General features: G+C 37.4%; 3 protein-coding genes across 3 annotated transcripts; 1 reads left to right on the forward strand and 2 right to left on the reverse strand.

The window, feature by feature from the left end:
* Nucleotides 1–1,366: 1,366 nt before the first annotated feature.
* On the forward strand, nt 1,367–5,500 carry LOC116129727 (26S proteasome non-ATPase regulatory subunit 11 homolog). Its single transcript, XM_031415443.1, has 2 exons — nt 1,367–1,518; nt 3,942–5,500. The coding sequence occupies exon 2, from the start codon at nt 3,968–3,970 to the stop codon at nt 5,234–5,236; it is 1,269 nt and encodes a 422-aa protein (XP_031271303.1). The 5' UTR covers nt 1,367–1,518; nt 3,942–3,967; the 3' UTR covers nt 5,237–5,500.
* Nucleotides 5,501–6,205: 705 nt separating this feature from the next.
* On the reverse strand, nt 6,206–7,046 carry LOC116129766 (macrophage migration inhibitory factor homolog). The gene is made up of 3 exons (XM_031415501.1): nt 6,909–7,046; nt 6,610–6,810; nt 6,206–6,408 (listed from the first exon to the last, which is right to left on the reverse strand). The coding sequence occupies exons 1-3, from the start codon at nt 7,017–7,019 to the stop codon at nt 6,373–6,375; spliced, it is 348 nt and encodes a 115-aa protein (XP_031271361.1). The 5' UTR covers nt 7,020–7,046; the 3' UTR covers nt 6,206–6,372.
* An 867-nt stretch (nt 7,047–7,913) lies between these two features.
* On the reverse strand, nt 7,914–16,899 carry LOC116129760 (RNA-binding KH domain-containing protein PEPPER). The gene is made up of 6 exons (XM_031415490.1): nt 16,512–16,899; nt 15,948–16,197; nt 12,114–12,262; nt 11,779–12,033; nt 10,615–10,809; nt 7,914–8,371 (listed from the first exon to the last, which is right to left on the reverse strand). The coding sequence occupies exons 1-6, from the start codon at nt 16,872–16,874 to the stop codon at nt 8,168–8,170; spliced, it is 1,416 nt and encodes a 471-aa protein (XP_031271350.1). The 5' UTR covers nt 16,875–16,899; the 3' UTR covers nt 7,914–8,167.
* Nucleotides 16,900–23,876: the final 6,977 nt, after the last annotated feature.

Genomic DNA, 23,876 nt, shown 5'->3' on the forward strand with positions numbered 1-23,876 from the left:
TCCGATCTAGCCAAAAATGACCAAATCGTGACAAATCTAGTCGTTTTCGGCCAGATCTATCGATCTAAACCCTAAACCCTAATCTATTACGATCTGGCCATTTTTCGGCTAGATTAGATCTTGCCGTTTTTTGGGCCAAATATGTTATGATCTGGCCATTTTTTACCAGATCTCTAGCTGGAAATGGCCATATCGGCGCACAGCGGCCATTTCTGGCCTTCAGTACATCGTTCTGCCAGCGATGATGGTTGGCTGGCCAGTAGCAGGTGGGTGGGGGTGGTGGCTTGAGTGGGTTGTAATTTGTTTTGAATTCAAGGGTAATTTTGTCTAAAAAGTTAATTAATTAGTAAAAGCCAGATTCATGTAAATTGATTTTAAAAGAAGGGCATTATTGTCCAAAATTTTTATTAATAAGGGATAAAATTATAACAAAAATAAGATAACCAAGTAATCTTACAATATCTACGAAAATTGAGGTAATCATATTACCTCCAATATTATAAACAGTAACTACTATTGGTATTTAAAGATTATTAGAATCTTATATTACTTGACAATCAAATGTGGTAATCAAGTAATATAAGATGACATAATCTTAGTAATCCTATATAACCCCCAACCAAACGCCCTCAAAGGGTTTAGAGATAAACCTCAAAGGGTTTACAAAATTCTCTCTTATTTATTTAATAAACTTAATTTCATTTTCTTATAGGAGATTGTTTAGTATTAAATCATCCATGCCTTGAGAAAGTATTAAATACCCCCATAATAAGGTGTTTTAATACTTTATGAAAGAGATAGATGAGTTTAATCTTAAGCGATCTCAAAAAGGAAAGAGAAATGAAGTCTTACGTAATATGAAAATTATGCTTAGACTATTGTAACATAATTTCTTAACTTAAACTAAGACAATAAATTTACAATCCTCCTTTTAAATCTAATATTTAAACTTATTCAAACTCTATTGTTCCAAACTTTATTGTTCCTTATTTAGAAGAAACTCTAATATACAATCTTTCATTGTCACTACTCAAACTTCAATTCAAGGACAATGATGAAAACCTCAATCTTTTGAGATACTAAAATCAAACTTTAACCAATATTATTGTATTTTATTTATTTATGCTTTCATCTTTGTTGGTGGTATTTTTTTCCCTGAAAATATTCTTAATGTATTCTTTGGGTTCAAGCCTCTAAACACGCATTGGGTCTTATAGGTGTACCGGGATTGGGCCAAACGTGATAGCAGTCAGCAGGGGAGGAGGTCCAGGGAATTGGAAACCCGAGGGGAGAAACTAAGAGTTTGTGAAAATGTGGGAGGAATTACTAAAGCGGAAACCTCAGAGGCCTTTAAAATTACCCAAGAATTTAAATATTAGCAGAAGGTAGCATGTTACCCAAGTTACCGGTTGCCTCTTTATCAAACGTGAGATTCCTTCGGTATTCTTTCATCTGCCTTCCTTGTTCTTTCATCTTCCTCACAGCGTTCCTAGTTTTCGAAACCCTAACTCTCTCACGGTACGTTTCATCCCTCTCTCGATTTTTCTATTTCACTTTCGCTTCATCTCGATTTTTCTATTTCACTTTCGCTTCATCTCGATTCTAAATAGATGTTCCTATTGTTTTCATAAATTGGATGATTTTAATCTATTTCCGTGTCGAGCTAGTGCAGTTAACTGCTTTACTGATAGTTGTGTTGCTTCGTTTGGGCTTCAATGGAGCTAAGCAGACTTTGTAATGGAATACCCAATGTCACTAAAATTAAACCCTAATTCTTCTTCTTCTTTTTTGATTTATTTCATTTGAAATGGATTTGTTTTTGTTGTCCAAACTCAGATCTATTGGATTTACTATATTCTTTAGCCAATTAAAGTTTGAGAATTGTTGTAATTGGACTGTTAATTTCATGTAACTTTGTTAAGTTAAGAATATTCGGTAAACTTTTTTTGAGGTTTTTGAAAATTGGGTGCATGTGTTGCTTCCTTTTAGATTCTTTTACTATTGGATGTACTCTTCACGTGTTGGCTTGATTTGTTTAAATAGTGCTTACCAGTTATGTAAAATTTTGGGTCTGCTGATTTGCAACTCGGAAGCATGACAGACATTGATTTTGAGAATTTTGAGTATCCATTCTGTGCTTGTTATCTTTCAATTTAGTTAGGATTGTGTTTTCCGTGAATCATTCTTTACATTTATGTATAAGTGGAGTTTGCACTGAACTAACGCACGTAACACTTGAAATCATAACATGCCTTGCTGTAACGTAAAATCTTTCATTCTTATTTAAATTTTAGATTTAAACGTTGCTTAGAATGATAAATTGAAGAGAGAAGAACTCGTTTTTTTGGAATAAAAATTATTTATAATCTGGCCTTATCTTCAAAGGCATACACTCATACAAAAGAAAATAATGATAATAATAATAATAATAATTAATTGAGTGCATTTTATGGTTTATTCCAAACCTATAACCCAACTCAGACAATCCATGACTTATGCTAGATATTCATGATCTTTTTCGATTTAGGTTAACTAGTGTCATATTCTCCATGTATGTTTTATGCTAGGATATGTTTCTCATGGTTTCTATAATGGAAATACTCTTCTTTAAATGAGACATTTCTTAGTTGTAAGGTCTGCTTATGTAATGCAGTTTTCTTTCTGATTTGGTTAAATCTTATGTCAGCAGCAGTAGTATCAGCAGTAGGAGTCCTTTTCTCATTATAATTTGTTTTCTTTATGTCTTAAGGCATTCAATATTAGTATAAGTAAGGATCTTTGGTTGCCCAAGAGACAATATTGGTCTTCTTCTCTCATATTATTGTTGATAAAGTTTGCCATTTATTCTCAGGTTTACACATTTTAGTTTTCTTTTTGTTTATGCACTTCTACTTTGTGATTTGTGATTAGTAGGCAACATACATGGTTGTTGGCTATAGGAATTCAAAAGAATTAGATATAGGACATGCCTTATTATGTGTGTGAGATAGACTAGCAACACCCTCTGTCTCACTCTCTTGTTGACATGTGTGCAAAAAACAAAAAAAGTTGCTGGTGGGTACTATAGTAAAGAGTGTTTTTTTTTTTTTTTTTTTTTGTATACATCTCAAAAGGAAAGTGAGAATGAGAAAAAGAGTGTTGCTAGCATTTCTTTCATGTGTGTTTGTAAAGTTAGCAAATCAATGTGCATGATAAGAAATGACTGAATGTTTGTTACCTTGATGAAAATTATAGACTCAAACAATATGAACATGATAATTTGTAAATGGTAATTCACAATTGTTATATTACTGTATTTCGAGTCATATATATACACACACTCCAAAATTTAAATTGGTATCTTTTTAATAGAAAATTTCAGGGTAGTTTGCTCTTCTGTATACATCCTGTAAATCTTTTTTTTTCTTTACTTTTAATTGATATGCAAGCTTTTTGTTTATTTATTTTTTTCCTTATAACCAGCGAATTGTTAATTTAGGTCCTCCCCTCTCTCCCCTCCACCTGAAACCCCCTCTGAGAAGATAAGGAAATTGATAACTAATGTTATTTTTGGACTGCAAGTTGTAGTTTGTTTTAAATTGTTTCTTTTAATGGCTTTAAATTAGTTCAGGGCAGGGAGAATTACTCACTCCCAGTTTGTATGGAATTTTGTCCATGTGGTATTTTGCTTCTTGTTGTCTCTCGTCCACAATTTTATTGCCCCATCTTTCTATTTTCTTAATGGAGAAAAGGCTCCAAATTAATATAATTAATTTTTCATTAGTCTTATAAGTTAAATGAAGCATTACCTTATTTCATCATATTTATAGGCTTCCATGTACGTGAGTTGTTCATATCTGTTATCATGGCAAAGATGGCAAGTTTGTCTGCATCATTTTGAACTTAGGTAATATTTTAGCTTTTACTTTTCATATTAAACAATTTGGAAGCTTATTTTGCAGAAGTTGAATTTTTCTTGGCTGTAACAATGTCTTCATCGTATCTTCCTGCAACAACAGACTCAATTGCTCAGGCTTTAGAAGCCAAAAACCCATCTGAGGCCATATCTATTCTTTATCGTGTTCTTGACGATCCTTCTTCCTCATCGGAAGCTCTACGCATAAAAGAACAGGCCATCACAAACCTCTCTGACCTTCTTAGGGAACAGAACCGGGCTGAGGAGCTTTGCAATCTTCTTACTCAGTTGAGACCCTTCTTTTCATTGATACCCAAGGCTAAAACTGCAAAAATTGTCAGGGGAATTATTGATTCTGTTGCCAAGATTCCTGGAACGTCTGATATCCAAATTGCTCTCTGCAGAGAAATGGTACAATGGACCCGTGCAGAAAAGCGTACATTCCTTAGGCAGCGTGTTGAGGCTAGGCTTGCAGCACTTTTGATGGAAAGTAAGGAGTACTCTGAAGCTTTAACTCTTCTTACTAGCTTGGTCAAAGAGGTCAGGAGATTGGATGATAAACTACTTCTTGTTGACATAGACTTGTTAGAAAGTAAGCTACATTTTTCATTAAGAAACCTTCCAAAAGCAAAAGCTGCCCTCACAGCTGCAAGGACAGCTGCAAATGCCATATATGTACCTCCAGCTCAACAAGGCACCATAGATTTGCAGAGTGGCATTCTTCATGCGGAGGAGAAGGATTATAAAACTGCTTATAGCTATTTCTTTGAAGCTTTTGAGGCTTTCAATGCACTTGAAGACCCCAGGGCAGTTTTTAGTCTTAAGTACATGTTACTGTGCAAGATCATGGTTAGCCAAGCTGATGATGTTGCTGGGATTATTTCTTCGAAGGCTGGCTTGCAATATGTGGGGCCAGAATTGGATGCTATGAAAGCTGTTGCTGATGCCCATTCAAAACGTTCTTTGAAACTATTTGAGACTGCTTTGCGTGATTACAAGGCTCAGCTAGAGGAAGATCCAATTGTTCACAGGCACCTTTCATCCCTGTATGACACGCTTCTGGAACAAAACCTGTGCAGGTTGATTGAGCCTTACTCCAGGGTTGAGATTGCACACATTGCGGAGCTCATCGAGTTGCCAACAGATCATGTAGAGAAAAAGTTGTCTCAAATGATTTTGGACAAGAAGTTTGCTGGGACGTTGGATCAGGGAGTCGGATGTCTCATCATATTTGAAGACCCCAAGGCAGATGCCATCTATCCTGCAACTTTGGAAACCATTTCCAACATGGGCAAGGTTGTGGACAGCCTCTTTGTGAGGTCTGCCAAGATAATGGCATGAGGGTTGCTCTGTTTTTGTTTCTTAGACAGCACACCTTTCTATTGCAGACTTTTCATGATTGATTTGTGTTCTTCTTTTTCACTGTTTCTGAATGACTGCTTAGTTTATACCAGCTGTGTTATAGTTGGAACATATTAGCCATGTTCTTGTGTTGTCTAACGAAAATCTGAATCATGGTACATTGTTTTTCAAACTCAGTAGATGCTTTACACATTCTCTTACAAATATGCAATTTCATTATGGGAAATTGTCCTTCAGTTTTAACAGTTTCCTGAATTTTACTCTTTGGTTTGACACCCAGAGAATTGAAGGTCAGCGAAGGCTCTTGTTGGCTTGAATGTGTAGAGAATTCAAGAATTCCATCTGTAGCCGGGATTTTTAAGTTCAGTAATAATAACAAAGTGGATCGACTAATCATGAATGAAATATGATGAGACTAATTTGTTTTTTGATTAGTAAAATGTATTTTTCGTTGGACAATTGACATTTAGTTATCGTTTCTTTAACATCGTGAACTGGGTGGTCCTTTTCCAATGGAGATTAACCCCAGCCGTATCCTCCCAAGTCCCAACTGAAGGCTTAAGAAAGAAATTAGGGAAATTGTAGATGTTCCAGCGCTCTTTTCAGAGTTAAGTTCTTGTTCATGGTATTTTGTCAAAATCCTGGGAATAGTCAAGCAGTAGGGCGCATTGAATAGCCAGACAATATCAACTGCTGGACAGGTATCCAAAATATCAATCAAATAGTTGGTACCAGACTCTCCTAATAAATCTGAAAGGCCGTTTGCAGGAACAACAATAGTAGATGATCTGCCAAGGAGAAAATTTCTATATACATTGCCTAAAGTCTGAAAGCATTAAGCTGCCATTGGATCCCCGTTGATTTTTCAAGTTACACTACCAGTAGTTGTTTAAATAAATCTAAAGTAATAACGCAAAAAGAAGTTAAATATCTGGTGACTAAAGAATAACAAGGGGAAGTCAAATCACCTCTATGTAAAAGAGTAAACATTGAAAGGATAATAATTCCAGGATACAATCAAATGTACAAATTTCACGCTCACATTAGATAAACAACAAATACAGTTTAGATGAATGATTTCCAAAGCAACACTTGACATAATTGTGTCAAGATGGTCAGAAAGTTGAACCATTAAACCCGAAGAATGGGCGCTGGACCAAAAACAAAAAGACATGAAAATGAGGATTAGTCTTTTAAAGCAAACATATACAAATACAATAAAGTGGAGAAGTAAGCAAAATCAATTGAATCTACAGGGGATTTCCCAGATGCAATCCGAAAGGGGAACTCTTGAAAGGAATGACAAAAAAGTTTATCAATTGATTCAATTTTATAACAAGCCATTAGATTACCTGAACATCATAAAATTTGATATAAAAGCGCGAGGCATCAATTGAGAGCTTAGTTTGAAGAATCTCTGCAATGGTTGAGCTCAGTTTTCCATTAACACTAGGGCCAAGGCCCCCAATTGATATCAATTCTCCGTACGCCGCCGGCACCTCAGTCCCAGCAAATGCAATTGGAACTCCACCGTTTATCAAAATCATCACATACTGAACAATAAACATGAAATCAAATTAAACAAACAAAAAAATTCACATCGCCATACGCTAGAGAATAGAGAATAGAAGAGAAGAAGAGTTTAACGTACAGATTCAGGTTTGCCAATAATCTTAGCAACAGCTTTGGTGGAGTCTTTGAGAATGTCAGAAGCAATGACAGCATCAACTGGAACATTTGTGAATAAATTTAAGGTGGGCATGTTCCTAAAATTTGATCTTTCACTCACTGGTTTCAAAGAAGATAATGCCTCCTACGTAACTAACTATATATACTCGAAATCTCTGGAAAGCTACTTTGTAATTAAAAGTAATTTATTATTTACCCCTTGAGGTTTGGAGTAATTATAGTATTACCCTGAAGTTTTTTATAAATGCCAACCCTCCTATAAAGTAATTTATGGATCCGTTATAGGGCCAAATTTTACCTAAGTATCCCTAACCCTAACCAAGGTAGATATTTCATACAAATGCTATTCCAACATTCTGGAAAAGTGTTGGTTAAAGGAAAAGGAAAGAGATTTATGCAACATCGGTGAGTGTAGAAAGTAAATGAGATTTTATTCAAATAGCAAGAGTGAAATTAATTTAATTTAATGTGGCATGGGACATGGTAATAACTCAATCGCTACCTCGACTCTTTTCAAATGTAGTGTTATTGGTGACAAAGCTTACTGTTTTTTATGTTTTAAAAAAATAATAAAAATTTAAACTAATTAAATCATAATTTAAAAGTTTTCTTTAATGTTTATTTTAGTTCATACAAATTATTTTTTATTCTATAAAATGATGATTTAATCCTTAATCCGGTTTTTATTGGATTTCTTAAATCAAATCCAACGGCTGTACGCTTAAACTTGCCTTAAAAGCAATCTATCAGATGACAGTTAGACACCACGCTGTGACTGTGACAAGTCAAAACAAGATTTGATCCGATGAAACACTGCAGCCCCTTTGGTTTGGCATCGTTAGGTCAATCTATTCAATGTCAGCAATTTAAGGATATGATTATTTGGGAATTAAATTATCAGTGATTAAAGTGAAATTACAACAATTCCAGCTCAGGTGTGTAACAAAAAACAAAAAACAAAAAAAAATTGCAATACGTGATCCAACTGCTGTATTGATTAACATCCAAGAACACAAAGATAAAAAAATTACAACTATTTTCATTACATCTTTTCCATTCAGCTATCTTAAACATAATCAGTACTTAATATCTGGATAATGTAAGATCAACCAAAAGCTGGAACTAATTTTTGCAGTTACTTACACAGACTACATTCCAAGAGTGATTCTCTCACCTCTAATCTGTCCAAACAAGGAGGCTGATGATTCTGTGGCTGTCCACTCAAAGCCTATAACTACTATAGCCGCCGACACCAGAAGAACCATAGCCCCCGACACCGGAAGAACCATAGCCACCATAAGGTTGTGATGATAATGAGGATGATGAGTACGATGAACTCCCCAAATGAGAATATGAAGATCTATAGCCAGTGTCTATCTTTCCATAGCTGCTTGTAACTGGTTCTTTGTGATTGTTCATAAATTCCTGCATGGGCAATCAAGTATGCATTAGCACTCCTTCCATGCACATTATTTCAGGCAGAAAACAAATAATTTTGGTATTGAGTCTAGATTTTACACCAACATACCCTACATCAAGACAAGATAATCATCGTAAAATAAGTAAAGGAGTTAAGTGGGAATGGGAGAGAGATTAAAATTACATTTACACAAATTAGAAATCTGCTGAATATTGACAGGATCGTAGCTTTCTTCGCACTTGAATTAGATCTTATAACTCTCAACAAACTTCTCAAGAAATTTCAGTTTACGAACGTTTCGAACTATGCCATCCAAAATTATATTTTCAAGTCAACCAAAATTCAATCAAGGCTGACAGAGCAATTCCTTGAAGTGCATACAATACATATTGAGCAATTGTTACTCCATAAGGTGTAAATATTTGACAAAATCTCAACTTCTTTTCCTTTTTTATTTTGAGAAGAAACGAAGAGATTTCATTAAAAGAAGAAAAGTAAAATAAAAACAGAACTGTAGACAAGTTGTCCACACAAATTAGGATCAACTAAATAAGGAACACAAAACATTTACTGCTTTAACAAAAATGAAATTCTAGTTTTGTTTTTGAGATGGACAGAAGTGAGAGGAGATAGCGGCCACTATTCATTGCTGGTTATATCCTGTCAATCCCATGTGGCGATAAGGGCAAAAATCATCCACAGTGCCTTGAGATTTAGTCAATCAGTCACACCTGACTCGTTTAAATACCTCCCTTGGTGTCAAGAACTGTTAGTTGATTTAACATTTGACCAAAATTGACTTATAGAATTACTAAAATGCCTTTTTAACTACTCAAATATAAATAAAATGATCTTTGTTATTCCTTTAATAAATGAAATTACTAAGTTCATAAATGTAATATCTAGAAAAATTTATTAAATTTTTTTTTAATATTGATACCCTGAAATCTCTAAGAACATTTCTACCTATTCATCAAGTTTTAAGCTGAGGACTACTGACCCTATGCAGCCTTTGTACAGGAACTTTTAGGATATAATATCCCAACTGGTCTCAAGAGGGTTTGAAACCTTGTCATCTCAGTTAAAACCAAAGTGTTTTATCACTAAATCAGCCCTAAAATTTATTCATTACTCCTTCAGATGGATTCTTATACCAATAATCTCAATGTTCTTGCTTGTCTCTACCGGAAGCTGGAACCCTTTAAGAGTCTTCCAATATGAATATGAATACTTCTCCCACAAAAAAGAAGAGCTGTTTGCACAGATTTATTTCAAATCAAATTCACAAACCATCTCGATAAAAATAAAAAATTGGAAACCCACTTCAAATTCACAAACCCCCTTTAAGAGTCTTCCAATATGAATATGAATACTTCTCCCACAAAAAAGAAGAGCTGTTTGCACAGATTTATTTCAAATCAAATTCACAAACCATCTCGATAAAAATAAAAAATTGGAAACCCACTTCAAATTCACAAAGCCCTCGATTACCCAGTTTTAAAAATCATCCTCTGCATAAACTTATATCAACTCAAAACCACAAATCCTTGATCACAAGAAAATGAAAATCCACATCAAATCCACAAAACAGAGATTACACAGATCCACAAAATATCCTAATGCCAAAAATTACAAGAAACCCACCAAGGTTTTTCTGAACTAGAAGCATCACCAACAAAACCAGGAAATTCAGTGGAAATACCTGTTTGCATTAGTACTAAAGGTGAGACCAGGCTAGGAGTTGGATTCAATTTTGCCACTAGTATTAGTGACTAGTTTTTTACAGCAGAAGCAAGAAAGGGTTCCTTAATGTAAGGCATTGTGAAGTTGAGAAATGGGAGGATGGCATCGTGAGAGAGAGAGAGAGAGAGAGAATGATTAAGTTTCTAGGAAAAAAAATTCTTATTTGTCAAATGTAACTACAAACAAACAATAATAGCCTTGAGTTCTGGAAATAAATGAATTATTGGTAGGGGTAGTTCCTAAACAATTTTTAAACTGGCCGGGTATGGTGACTGGTTGGTGGATTGCTTTTGCCACTTTAAATAATAAATCAACTGAAAGAAATATTTCCAAGGAACCACAAATACTGTCAATAATTAAAAGAAAAAAAAAATGCATCTATCAAGGCATCTGTACAACAATGCCAGTTTAAATATGTTTAATAACCCAGTATAAACTTAATTCTCTTTCAATCTAAGTTAAGGGAAGCCTCAATTAAACAAAATAAATTAATAAGGGATCCTACCTGAATCAATTGTTGAGCCATCTGAACCTGTGATGAGGAGCCTTTAATTTCCACAGTGATTTCATCAGGTAATCCCCTGCTCTCTTGGACTGTTATGATGGCCCCACTAGTACGACGGATGTGTTCAATACTATTACCTCCAATACCAATGATGTCCTCAGCATAAGATATTGGTATTTGCATAGTTTGTGCAACCTGATGACAGAAAACGAGGAAATGATGATAAAAACACAGAAAAAGCAAAAAGACACTGAAATAAACAAAGGAAATTATGATACAATTAAAAGTGTATACAAAGAAAAGGAAAAAGATATTGTTATTGTTACAATTTTTCTAGGAAACAAAGATAAAGTTGCATATGAGCAAACAGAAGATACAAAAGAATGGACAAGCTCTATGCAAAAAGGAGACTACAAGAAACTATTAAAAAAAAAAAACTATAGAAAGTATTAAAAAAAATACCTGTACTCTCAATCTTTAAAACATCAAGGCCCCTGACTCAGAAATCAAAAAGAGAAAACCCTCCCACTTTTGTTACCGAAGATTCTCAGTTTTGATGAAAAAGGAAAAAAAAAAAAACTATCAAATTTGAAAGAACAAAAGTTTCTATTCATAAAGCCTGATTTTTACTATAGTTTCTCCATGCTCAAACTCCAAAAATGGAAGAAATAACAAGTATAAATCGGAGGAAATCCATTTAATGTAGAGAGATGGTTAACTATTTTATAAAAGGTTTTGCAACTTCATTGGTTTTGGGATTAAATGTACTGTTTGTTTTGTTTTCTTTTTTTTTTTTTTTTTGTTTTTTCCCCCAAACTTTATAATTACATGTATTTCCTCATCAATATGTTCAATATGACCTAGTAAATGAGGCTTAAACATCAAGTTGACAAGAATCTAATGTTAAAAAATTTGGCACGCATCAACTCCAACTAAAATTTGGACTCTCTCAATACGTTTAAAATTTTTTGTTGGTCAAGGTATGTAACGTAAACCTATAAGCATAGATTATAATAGAATAGTTGGATCCTATGTCCCAACTACAGCACAACCAATATAATCTTCTCTTTTTTTTTTTTTTTTCCAATAACATACAAGCTCTTTCATCATTAAGAAGGAATATTAAACTCAGATAATAGACCAGGAAAATTTGAGACAACCCACCTGTGTAACAATAGGACCACTAGCACGAGCAACTCCTGATGAACGTATTGCTGAAATTGAGGGGTCTTGTCCATAGAGTGAAATTCCAGAGTATCTAAAATGTGACTCCAATTGCGGTTCATGTTCCAGGTACAAAGATTCCCTCCTTGTTGAGGGTGTATACTCAGAGCCAATTCCACTTTGATGTGCATTATGCAGTGATGACTTATCAGCCCAGGTCTCCACTTGACGCTCTTGAGAGATTGCTGTGTTGTACTAAAATTATAGAGAACAATAATTACTACATCACACTGAAAGAGAAATATATCAATGCTCATTATAGAGACCGGACTTACTGTCTTTTCAAAAAGAGGAAGAACACTATGATCAACCAAGAACTTCCTCAGATGCCCAACCACTGCTTCTAGAGCTTTGAGAACCTTCACAGCTTCTCCTTGCATCTCTACAACCCTCTCATCTGTGGCAGCATAAAATGGTACTTCTTCTGGAAGCACATAATTTTTCTTTTTTAAACAAGCAACTCAGGAAAACTTAAATTGATAGAAGAAAAATTTAGGGAGCAGGGTCAAGCTGCCCATAGTGTATATATATAAGTATGGGCCAGGAGAGGCAAAACACAAGCACTGAACCATAGAAATCATTACAAAGTAAAAGAGACCAGAAAACAACAAAAACACTAAGAATATATGCCTTTAATCAATTCACTGTCTCCTCCCAGTTGCAAATAATAAAGAAGAAAGGCACATCTTGATATTCAGATTACACAGAAGCCCAAAACTTAGCTTTGCATGTACGAATTCAACCGCATTTCCTTTTGTCTCTTGAAAACTTCATGTATTTCTTCCTATATAGATGATCCAAAAGATTGCTATAACAACAAAACCCAAAAAAACTGTAGCCACTCTATTATACCCCCAAAGGCTTGACTTTCTTTTTTTTTTTTTTCTCTCTCTCTCTCTCTCTAAGAGGATTAGAAAGTGAGAGGAAAAAGCAGCCAAACAAAGGTTAGAGGAAGAAACAAGATTACAACATGAAATGCATGGAACAATTATATCTGGATAAAAATCCACATCAAGTGACCAAAAGTTAAGAAACTATTTCCTTTTTAAAAAAGGGAAAAACTTTACTTGGCAGCTTTCGAGAAGATTATGAAACTATTGTATCTATGCAGCAACAGTGATAATATGATAATCATGGACAATATTAGCAATGTCTGTTTCCTACACCATGATTAAATCGTATATCGTATGCAAACAAATTTTCCATACTCATCAACTAAGTAAATATTGTTATCTTATACCAAGATACTATCCATATTCATAAATATATTGATCTGAGGTTATTCCATTTTTACTCTAGATATATTACTTAACTTACCCTAAGGAAAGCTCCCTTCTCTCTCTCTGTTCTCTCTGGGCATCTGCCCACTGGTGCTACACCTTTAGCAACCAGGTCCAAATATGCAAATAGAATATAATTCAATGTCATGGATGAAGTTATCACTACCCAAAATGTTAAGTTGATAGGTGACCAACAAGAGTTTTACCCTCTTAAGACATCCACAACCACAAGCATAATCAACGATCATAATATTTATTTTTATTTTTTATTTATTTATTATTATTATTTTTTATAGGAAACACTAGTGTATCACAAAATAAATTATTGCAGTAATTTTGTAATACAGTCATTACAAGACCATTAACTTGAATGTGATACCATGTTATGTTATCTCCTAACTCAAAATTTTTTTTATTTTTTCTTGGATAAAACACTAACTTCACCTAAAGCTTATGCTGATAGATGGATGTCCAACAATAGTGCTCAAGTTATAACAATAAGAACTTGTTTTATTTAAGATGATAATACCAAATGCAAGATCGTACTTGATTGCTACTTACACATTTAAGTCAACTTGATGCCTCCGTACATCCTTTATCGAAGAATTGAATTTGGAATAAATAAACTATTCATTTCAGATACACTTCCTTTCAGGCTCAATTTAGATGCTTGAAAGACCTAATGGTTTCACAGGATTAGAACAAGAATACAAGAACAATCAAATTGTGACTTACCCACCCTTGACTAATCATCCAATTAGCTCTTCCTTATAACTCCCATCTACCTTAAATAGATGAAAATCCAAATCAAACACTTCATTTATCTAAGTTTCATTTGCTGCTTTTAAACCTAATCTCAAAACTCCATAGCACACTCGAGAATCATGATATCTTCAACCACTAAGTAGCTTCCTAGCAAAGACTTGCCACGCTTTTCCATAGTCAAAGCTGAGAACCTAATACCGAGGCACAATTCAAGGTAGATCAACTCACCAATCTTTGTGATACAACACGCGAAGTGCTGGTGTACAAGAGGCGTGGGAAGAAGCACCAGGGGATCAATAGTGTTAAAAGAAGCAACTAAAGTGTGAATTGAGGTAGAGGGACAGGTAGCGAAAGATTACTGGGGGAGGGATAAATTCTGTTAGGAGAAGAAATGAATAAAGGGAGCAGCAGAGGAGGAAATAGGCATCGAGAGAGAAGTTAGGAAAAGGGGAGGTAGCTGGCCCTCGAAGTCCAGCATATCTGTTTCTGTTATGTTCTATTGTTGGTTTCTCTTATTTTCATTGTTGGTTAATTAAATCCGGTAGATCTTATATTGAGATACTACCCAGATTTGGCGTAATATTGAGTTATCAATGAAATATACATATTCTGTTATTCTGGAATTCTCAATGTTGCAATGAACTGCTGTTTGTTTCTGTTATGAGCTATTGTGTGTATGAATGACTGAGAATTCTGGGTAGGTTCGCAACACTTTGCCACAATTAAGTTTGCACTATTACTCTGCCTCTTATCTTCAAATAACCATTATATTTCTTTTGAGCTACTGAAGTTTTTGATAATTATGAGCTAGCAACAGGGGTGTTCGCCTCTTTTTTCGACCAAAGTCAACAAATAGTCTGAACCTCATATATGCCCCAAACCACCAAAAGATATGATATTTTACTTCATCTACGAAAGTAATGTAACATCACAAGCCTGTCAAAGCATGTTACATAGCAAGGTAATGTTATCTAATTAATTCCAATATGCCCTAAGGGGAGAATATGCAGATCATATAATGAACGGTCTCACTCAAAATGTTTCTTGCATCAGAAAGAAAAAGGAAAACACGGTTACTAGACAAAAATTTGCTCGAAGCTCATATCATTTATTATTCTGTATTTGTGTGTTAATTATAGAACTAGAAACAGTTGTCTGTATTTGTTAGAGAAGCTGGAATTTCTTAGGTTGTGTTGGATTCTCGTATTTCTTTATTTGTCAAGAACTATTTTGCTTTAGGAGGGGGAGAAAAAGTTTTGGTTCAGTGGAGATGTTCTGCATTGTCTGTTTTTTTTCTTTTTTTTTTTTTAATGGTTAGAGAGAAATTAAAGAATATTTGAAGAGGCTATTGAGGATTGGAGGTGGGCAAACCTCGGTTTCCGTTTTGGGGAGAATCAGACCAAACTGTTTTCTAACCAGTTTGGCTAGGTTCAATCCAAACAAAACAACTCGTGTAGTACCAAACCAAACCATATCTGTTTACTTTTCCATTTTAGAACAGAAAATGTATATTATCTGAGCTGCAAGTTTACCATTATTTCTGATCACGAATTGTGTTGACTGATTTGATTTCAAAAAATAAGTTCCAAACATTTCCCCAACATGCATATTATTGAACCAAAGACTTCAATCTGAACCCAACCACCAAAAACAGGTTTGGTTCCGTCTAGTCCATAGACATGAATCAGTTTGGTTTGGATTGAATCAAGCCACACTAACTCAAAAGGATTTGGTTAAGTTCTCACCAAAACCAGTTTGCCCACCTCAAGGTTTAAACGTTGTGCACTTTTTGATTATTTTCACCTGTTTTGGTTTTTTGTAGGTGTATTACTGGTTCACCATCTTTATATTTGTAGACTCATGTTCTTATCAAATAAATAAATCTATTAACAAAAAAAACTGTCTGTAGTCAACAACTAAGAACAGACACTTTAAACTAAAGGGCAAGTTGCTCCATAATTAGAACCTAAAGTTGGCATGCAAACAGAAATGAATATAGTAGCATCAAGAGCAATAGCATAAACATGGCACAGTCATGAAAAACTATCAATATCTAAAGCATACCTCCTGAAAGAACCCGCACCGAAGCACCAGTGCTCTCTTGAATTGACTTTATCAATGAACCCTGCTTTCCTATTAAATTAATTGCTTGTGTAGATGCCACCAACAACCGCACTGAACAAAATGCAGCTGTAGCTGCTTTAGCATCACCATCATTTTCAGGCAACCCCGATACTCGTTTAAAAATTCTAATCGCTGCATCCATCGCAGGAGAAACAGGTGCCTCCAGCTCTTCCTTTCCTGATATCAACACCTACAAGAAAATTTAATTAAGTAAAAGATTCAAAATCTATTAATCAATCAACACTCTATACAAAAGTTCAACTAGATTTCCTCATAAACCTATGATAGTAACTTGAAATCCCAGAATTGCAAAGAAAATCACTTGCAAGTTTCATATATAAAAGGTATTTTTGCACAAGAATAAAAATTAATAGCTCCAAGCAGAGCACAGAGAGAGAGAGAGAGAGAGAGAGAGAGAGAGAGAGAGAGAGAGAGAGAGAACACTCATTGCATATTAATTGTATGAAAAAAAACTTATAGGTAAGAGAGGAATGTGAGAGTTACAATGCGGTCAGGATTGCCAACGGGGCCGTCAAGAACTTTAATGCGAGCTCGAGTCTCCTCACACATCTTCTTAATGAGCTCACCCTTGCGTCCAATAATGCTTCCAACTTTTAAAACAGGTACAATAAGCCGATACACGCAGTGCCCGGGCCATCCGGGCCACCGCTTCTCTGTGGGTACAGTGGTGGTGGGGGGTTCGGTGGCCTCGGCTGAGTCAGGGTCTGGGTTTTCGTTTTGAGGGGATTCAACAGAGTCTGTTGTAGGGTTTAGAGCGGGTTGTGGGTCGAGCGCTGGGGCATTTGTGGAGCCGTTCTCGGTGGGTGCTTGCTCGTCCGCGGTGGTGATGGTGGTGGCGGCCGCCATGAAAGAAGGGTGTTAGGGTAAGGGTAAGGGTAAGGGTAAGGGTTTACAGTGGAGAGAGTGGTGGGATTTGTACTGGAATTCGCAGAATTGGGAAAGGTTCACTTGATTCTGAGAGTACACCGAAATCGAATCTTGTGTTTAACTCTACTGAACTTGCAACTGTTATGTATCCAAAGTAGAACTTCATGAAATTGGATAAAATGGTCATTTTATTAAGCCAATTTTGAAACATACCTAATTTTCTCAAATTCTAGTGAGATTTTTCTCTTTGTCAGGGACACGAATTTTGTATGGACATAAGTAACCCTATTTCAAATTAACCAAACAAAAATCCTATTTGATTGAGCTTAAGCTTACCTGTTGGCCAAAAGAGTTTATTTAAAGTTATAATTACTTTTTGAACATTTTTTTAGATTGTTTGCTTGCTTTGAAAAGTGTTTATAGGATTTTAAATAAGTTATTTTATGGTTTATTGAAGAAGTTCAAATTTTGAGATTATTTAATAAGCTCTTTTTGATCATATTTGGAATATTGAAATTTTAAAAATATCCCTATTCAAAATTTTATAAATTTAACTTAACCTATTCTTGTATATTAAAGCTTTTTTTTTTTTTTTTAATAAATTAATATTAAAAAAATCTTTTACATTTATTTAACAAACAATTATCAAAATTTTCATAAAAGTTCTACGTATATAAACATACTCTAATAAGCTTTTCTTTGGTAAGCTCAATTCAAAGAAGTCGCTATAGTGAGATTACAAACAAAATTCACAAACCTTCCTTGGTTTATTCCAAATCGTAACTCCTATTCCAACTATTGCAATTTTATTTTCATATTCCCTTTAGAAGGATTTTAAAATCTATCAAGCATTACCCCATAGCCCAAAGCCGTCTACTTTCTATTAGGGTAAGAAGGGTATGAATGTAATCTTACATATTTTACTTGAACAAAACTTAAAAATGGATCACTAACCTCAGTCTAAGCCACAACCTAAAAATAATCTTTCACTTTCTCTACTAAAGCGAATTTGTTGAGTGAAATCTTCATTCTAGTAGATTGAAAGTGGCTTTTCACTTTCCCTAGTGTTCTGGTACTCTATATGACATTAAGTATTGTTATTCCAGAAAAAATAGGGCTGACATGGAGCCTCGTCAGTAAAGGATGGTCAGAGTTCAGAAGGGTTATATGTCGTCCAGGTGCGACCACGTCGCGCCTAGCACAAGTGGCATGGCTCTTGTTAATGCAGCGGGTGAGTGTCAGGCCAGCAAGCAGCTGGAGATCGCCCACGTGTCAAAGCCCTACTTTAATCGAGGAAATCCCTCGGGCAGGTGATCAATGGGAGGCAAAGAAATGATTTACACAGCAGCTACCTACTTGCAGCTTTCATAATCATTACCTTGACCTTTCCCACTATAAATAGAGGACTTTCCTCTCATTTGAAAAGATTAGCTGATTTTACGCTGAAATAGTTCTCTCTCTCTCTAAACTGTAACTCAGCTTGCTGAACGTGACTTGATCACTCTTTCTTATTAATACAATAGCAGTGGACGTAGGATTTGCTTTAGAGCATCCGAACAACTTTAAATATTGCTCTTCACCTTTTATTTGATTCAATCCCTTCATATCACGTGTGATTTCTAAGTCATTTTAGCATTTTACACGTGCGAGTAGTTGGTGTCAAAATCAAGCATCAACAGTTTGGCGCTAGAAGGAGGTCTCTGATTTAGTACCTACTCTTCATCAGAAAAATCTCTGACTAATCGGTCCCACAAAAGCAAATGGCTCGCGGTTTCGAATCTGAGTGAACCAATCATGACAATGAAGAAATCCCCTAGATCCAGGAGGACACTTCTCCCGAAATGCCGCCAATCCAGCAGAATATCACGGGGGATATTCCTTCAAGCTCACGGCTCGACCCAGCTGTCATGAGTTACCTGGAGAGGTTAAATAATACTCTTCAAATGGTTCGCCAAAGGCTAGACCGATTGGATCGGGTCATGCCACCCAAATCCAATGAAGCAGTGCCACCACCAAAAACGCCTACAGGTTGTGTGAAAGCATGGAAAAGGGCGAAAGCCCATACTGCGCGCATTGCAGCGCGTTAGAGAAAGGGAAAGCAAGTGGCGCACAGTAGACTGAAGGGCTCCGAGGGACTAGTGAACACCGATCGTGCCCCGGGTAGATTACCCGTGGCATTGCGACTCGGCGATATGTTGCAGCATGAGCCGTCCCGCGCCAAGACGCACGAGCACTCCTATAAAGGTGCAAGGCGGGGAGATTCCCAATATCTCCATAATGATGACTCAAGTCGTCATGGTGCAGGGGATTCCCATCCTCTGTGGGTCGGTTCGTACCACCGCGGAGGTCGGGAAGACTCCCCAAATCACACAATACAATCACACGACTCTAGCCAGCGTGTGCCGAGATTGGTTGAAGCTTTTGACCTAGGTGAGGAAGAGTCCGATTTGTGGTCTTTCCTTAATTACGACCGTGAGAGTCGAACCCACGTTGAGAAAAGTGATCCCCAAGTAGCTTCTCTGCCTCAGATTGAGGAACTACAGCGAGCTTTGGATCAGCTTAAGGCTTAGCAGAATGAGCAAGGGCATGTCACATAGGCGTCTCCCTTATCTCCGGCAGTGTTAGCTACCCCTCTCCCATCGAGATTCAGAATGCCCAACATACGAGCATTCGATGGGAATTCCGATCCGCATGATCATTTATACGAGTTCAACGACCTCATGAAACTCCACCAAGTCTTTGACTTAGCAAAATGTCGTTGCTTGGTAGTAACCCTTACCGCCCATGCCAAGCGCTGGTTTAGGTTGCTTCCAGCAGGATCAGTCGGCTCAGGACCTCAAATGAGCTTGACATTTCTGAGGCACTTCTAGGCAAATAGGAAGTTCTCAATACCGCTAAGCTACTTGAGCAATATACGGCAGGAGAGGGATGAATCCTCCAATCTTATATAGACAGGTTCCATAGGGAGCTCTACAAAGTGGCTCATACTCCCGAAGAGTCTGTTCGGACTCTCATCATTGCGAGAGTTTACCCGCAGACAGACTTATGGAAGGAACTACAATCTGAGGATGATGTTTCCCTCACTCGCTTCTACAACCTTACTGAAAAGTACCTCTGGATCGAAAGTTCTGTGGCAGCTCTTAGTCGCCATGACCTCGATCCGTCGGGTAGTGCTCTCAACCGCGGGGAGAATAGGAGGGTTGATCGCAGATAGGCTAATGATGATCAGCAAAAAGAAAAGAAGCAGCGGTACGAGCCCAAGAAATCTTATGCCTTAGTTCCTCGTCGCGATCGCAACAAGAGTCAATACACTCCTCTGAATGCCTCGGTATCGGCTATTCTAGATAAATCAGAGGAAGTTGATTTGCTCAGAGAGCCCAAGCCCATAAAGAATCCCCCCCTCAGCCAGAAGCAATAAAAAGTATTGTCGTTATCATCGGGATAATGGGCACCACACCGATGAGTAACAGGCCCTCAAGCGAGCAACTGAGGACCTCATTAAACTGAGGCACTTCAAAGAGTATGTTGATGACTCAGCTCCTATTCAGGAGAAAAATCAAGAGGAACCAAGGAAGAGGCATCATGGTCGCAAAGGTCTCTACAGTGTGGGGATCATCTTTAGAGGACCACACCCCACGGGGAACTCTCGAGGTGCCTGGGAAAGGTATGCTCATGAAGCCAACATGACCCCATAAATGTCATGAGCACGACGCCGTGACCCGCCAAGGTTCGCAAAGAGGAGGAAATCACCTTCTCCAAGAAAGACGCGGTGTGATTGCATCATCTCCATGAGGATGCTCTCGTCATCACGCCTGAAATAGGTCAGTGCGAAGTCCACAGGATACTGATGGACAATGGAAGCGTCGTGAATATCTTATTTCAGCGAGCCTTCGAGAAGATGAAACTGGACGAGACAGATCTTAAGCCCGCTTCTATCCCTATGTACGGTTTCACTAGCGATCATTTGATTCCCAAAGAGATGATCTCGCTCTAGGTCACGTTGGGAGAAACCAACGAGCTGACCAAAATGACTGAGTTTTTAGTAGTAGACTGTCATTCCGCTTTCAATGGCATCTTGGGACGACCTCTACTACAAAGCTTTAAGGCAGTCACCTCAATATACCATCTGAAGATGAAGTTCCCCACCCCAACGGGGATAAGGGAAGTAAGTGGATCTCAACGCGCATCTCGCAACTGCTATGTAAGGGTAGTGCAAATGGCGTGCAAGGGAAAGGGAGCACCAGTTGGCATCTTTGAGCAAGTAATGGCGATTAGCAGGATCGAGCCACAGTCTGGCCTGGTTGAGGATGACATGGATCCTCGCATCCAGGAATGCCCTCACAATGGGCCGGTCAAGGACCTATCCGAGGTATCGATCTATCAAAGTGAGCCGACCCGAGTGTTGAGGATCGGGAGTAATCTCAACCCTCAGCTCGCTAATAACTTGACAAGCTTCCTCAAGGAAAATGTCGATGTATTCGCAGGGACTCATGCTGACATGGTCGGGATCAGCCCAAATGTTATATGTCATGCCTTGAATATTGATAGTGCAGTCAGGACAGTTCGCCAAAAAAGGAGAGCAATGGACCCCGAGCAGTATGCCGCCTTAAAAGTTGAGGTACATAACCTCCTCTTGAACGGGTCTATCCAGGAGTCATTTTACCCGAGCTGGGTTACCAACTTGGTTTATCCGAAGGACAGCTTTCCCTTGTTGAGAATCGACCAGCTTGTCAATGCCACCTCTAAGCACAAGCTGTTGAGTTTTGTGGACGCCTACTCGGGATACAATCAGATTCTGATGTACGTACCAGACGAAGAGCATACCTTATTTGTTATAGATCGAGGGCTGTATTGCTATAAGGTTACGCCACTCGGCCTAAAAAACGCTGGGGTGACTTACCAGCGGCTAGTTAACCGAATGTTTTTCAAGTAGATCAGAAAATAAGTGGAAGTCTATGTTGATGACATGCTGGTCAAATCACATGTCGTTTCATATCACATAACACATCTCGTTGAGATGTTCAGTATACTCCGAAGGTACAAAATGAAGCTCAATCCCCTGAAGTGTTCGTTCGGAGTATCCTCGAGAAAATTCTTGGGGTATATAGTTAATCAGAGGGGAATAGAAATTAATCTCGAAAAGATTCAAGCTCTCTTTGATATAAGGAGCCCGACCAACCGAAAACATGTTTAGAGTCTTAATGGGCGAATAATGACTCTTAGTCGCTTCATATCAAGAGCAACAGATCGCTGCTTGCCATTTTTCAATATACTCAAGGCCAACAAGAAGTTCGAGTGAACTCTGGACTGCGAATAAGCTTTCTAGAGCATAAAATAGCACCTCGGAAAGCCACCTCTCTTGTCCAAACCGCTCCCTCAAGAAATTCTTCTCCTGTATCTATTAGTCTCTCAGCATGTGGTCAGTGCTGCTCTGATTCGAGAAGAAAATAAAGTCCAATGGACAGTATATTACGCTAGCAAGCGTCTGCTAGACGCCGAAATGCGGTATCTAGAAATGGAACGATTAGCTTATGCCCTGCTAGTTGCCTCCAGAAAGTTGTGGATCGAGTACCAAAATTGGCGATCATATACTCAAGTGGATCGAGTATATGAACAAGCTTGAGATTTGGGATGTGGACTTAGAGAAGGTTTAGCAATACCCTATATTACAGTCATTACCGGATTCTTATTCTTAATTTGTCTATGACTTTATTGAGAAGATAAGAAGAATACCCTTTCCGAGCTTCTGGATTTGTTGAAGACTACTGAGTCAGGCATGAAAATGTCGAAACATTGACGTGGTTGAAGCCACTCAAGTGAAAAGGAAAGGGCTCAGAAGTCGATGGAAAGAACTGTTGCAGAAAGAAAGGTGTTTGTCCTCACTGTGGGAATCCCAGTCACTGGAGGAAACATTGCAAGGCCTTCCTAGCAAAAGGGAAGAAGATGTTACTTCTTCGTCAGGTATGTTATTGAGATTACTTCTCCCATAAACTCTAGTTGACACAAGATGTGGTACTCATTTGATTGATGTGTAGGAACTTCGGTAGAGTAGATTGCTCGCCGAGGGGAGGTGGACCTACCATGAAATGAAGCACGGTGCTGCTACATTTGCTGTAGGATCTTTCGTTTGATTTAGCCGATGGACTTGTTTCTTGGAACTTGTGGATTATTAGTGTTTTTTAGTTTCTAGAAATTATATATTTCTGTGTCCACATAGGACAATGAGAATATTAGTTTACTAATGGATTATTGTCCTTGAGTATAAATAATATTCTTTATGGAACTGTTTCATATAATATGTTCTTAAGAAAGACCACAAGGTATCTCAAAACTGACTACATGCCAACTTGGCAAGTTGAGCTAAACATACCTGAAGGAATGTGGGATAGTATCACAACTCACCCCTCCTTATACACCCCACACAATGGAGTGTCAAAGGAGGAATAACCTTACTTGACATGGTTAGGTCCATGAGAGTTTTAGTGATTTACCTGCATCGTTCTGGGGTTATGCCCTAGAGACTGCGACTCACGTTTTGAACTTATGCCGTCAAAGTCTGTAGATAAGACTCCATATGAGCTATAGAGTGGGCGAAAGCCCAACTTGTCTTATCTAAGGATTTGGGGTTGCGAAGCTTATGTTAAGAAATTGACTTCGAACAAGCTGGGCCCAAAATCCTGTAAATGTATATTTGTGGGTATCCAAAGGAGACCAAAGGATACTATTTCTACCACCCAGAAGAGCGCAAAATTTTTGTTACTCGATCTGGTGTCTCCTAGAAAAGGATATTTTCTAAGAAGTACTAGTGGGAGAAAAGTAGAACTCGATGAAGTTCTAGAACCACAAGGCATACTAGACGAAGGACGGGATGATGTGCCACGAAGTGGTTGAGCATCATGAGGAGGTTACTCCACAACTTGTGGATCAAGTGAACTACCTCAAGTAGCACAGGAGCTACGTAGATCTGGGAGAGTACGCCAT

The sequence above is a fragment of the Pistacia vera genome, unplaced genomic scaffold (genome assembly GCF_008641045.1).
Source record: "Pistacia vera cultivar Batoury unplaced genomic scaffold, PisVer_v2 Contig213, whole genome shotgun sequence".
Classification (NCBI taxonomy): domain Eukaryota; kingdom Viridiplantae; phylum Streptophyta; class Magnoliopsida; order Sapindales; family Anacardiaceae; genus Pistacia; species Pistacia vera.

Coding starts and splice junctions, on each gene's coding strand:
- LOC116129727 (XM_031415443.1), top strand. CDS start 3,968: ATGTCTTCATCGTATCTTCCTGCAACAACAGACTCAATTGCTCAGGCT.
- LOC116129766 (XM_031415501.1), bottom strand. CDS start 7,019: ATGCCCACCTTAAATTTATTCACAAATGTTCCAGTTGATGCTGTCATT. Junction 6,811..6,908: donor TTATTGGCAAACCTGAATCT/GTACGTTAAACT, acceptor TTTATTGTTCAG/TATGTGATGATTTTGATAAA. Junction 6,409..6,609: donor TCAAATTTTATGATGTTCAG/GTAATCTAATGG, acceptor TTTTTGGTCCAG/CGCCCATTCTTCGGGTTTAA.
- LOC116129760 (XM_031415490.1), bottom strand. CDS start 16,874: ATGGCGGCCGCCACCACCATCACCACCGCGGACGAGCAAGCACCCACC. Junction 12,034..12,113: donor TTCCTCTTTTTGAAAAGACA/GTAAGTCCGGTC, acceptor CTATAATTTTAG/TACAACACAGCAATCTCTCA. Junction 10,810..11,778: donor GTGGTCCTATTGTTACACAG/GTGGGTTGTCTC, acceptor TTCTGTCATCAG/GTTGCACAAACTATGCAAAT.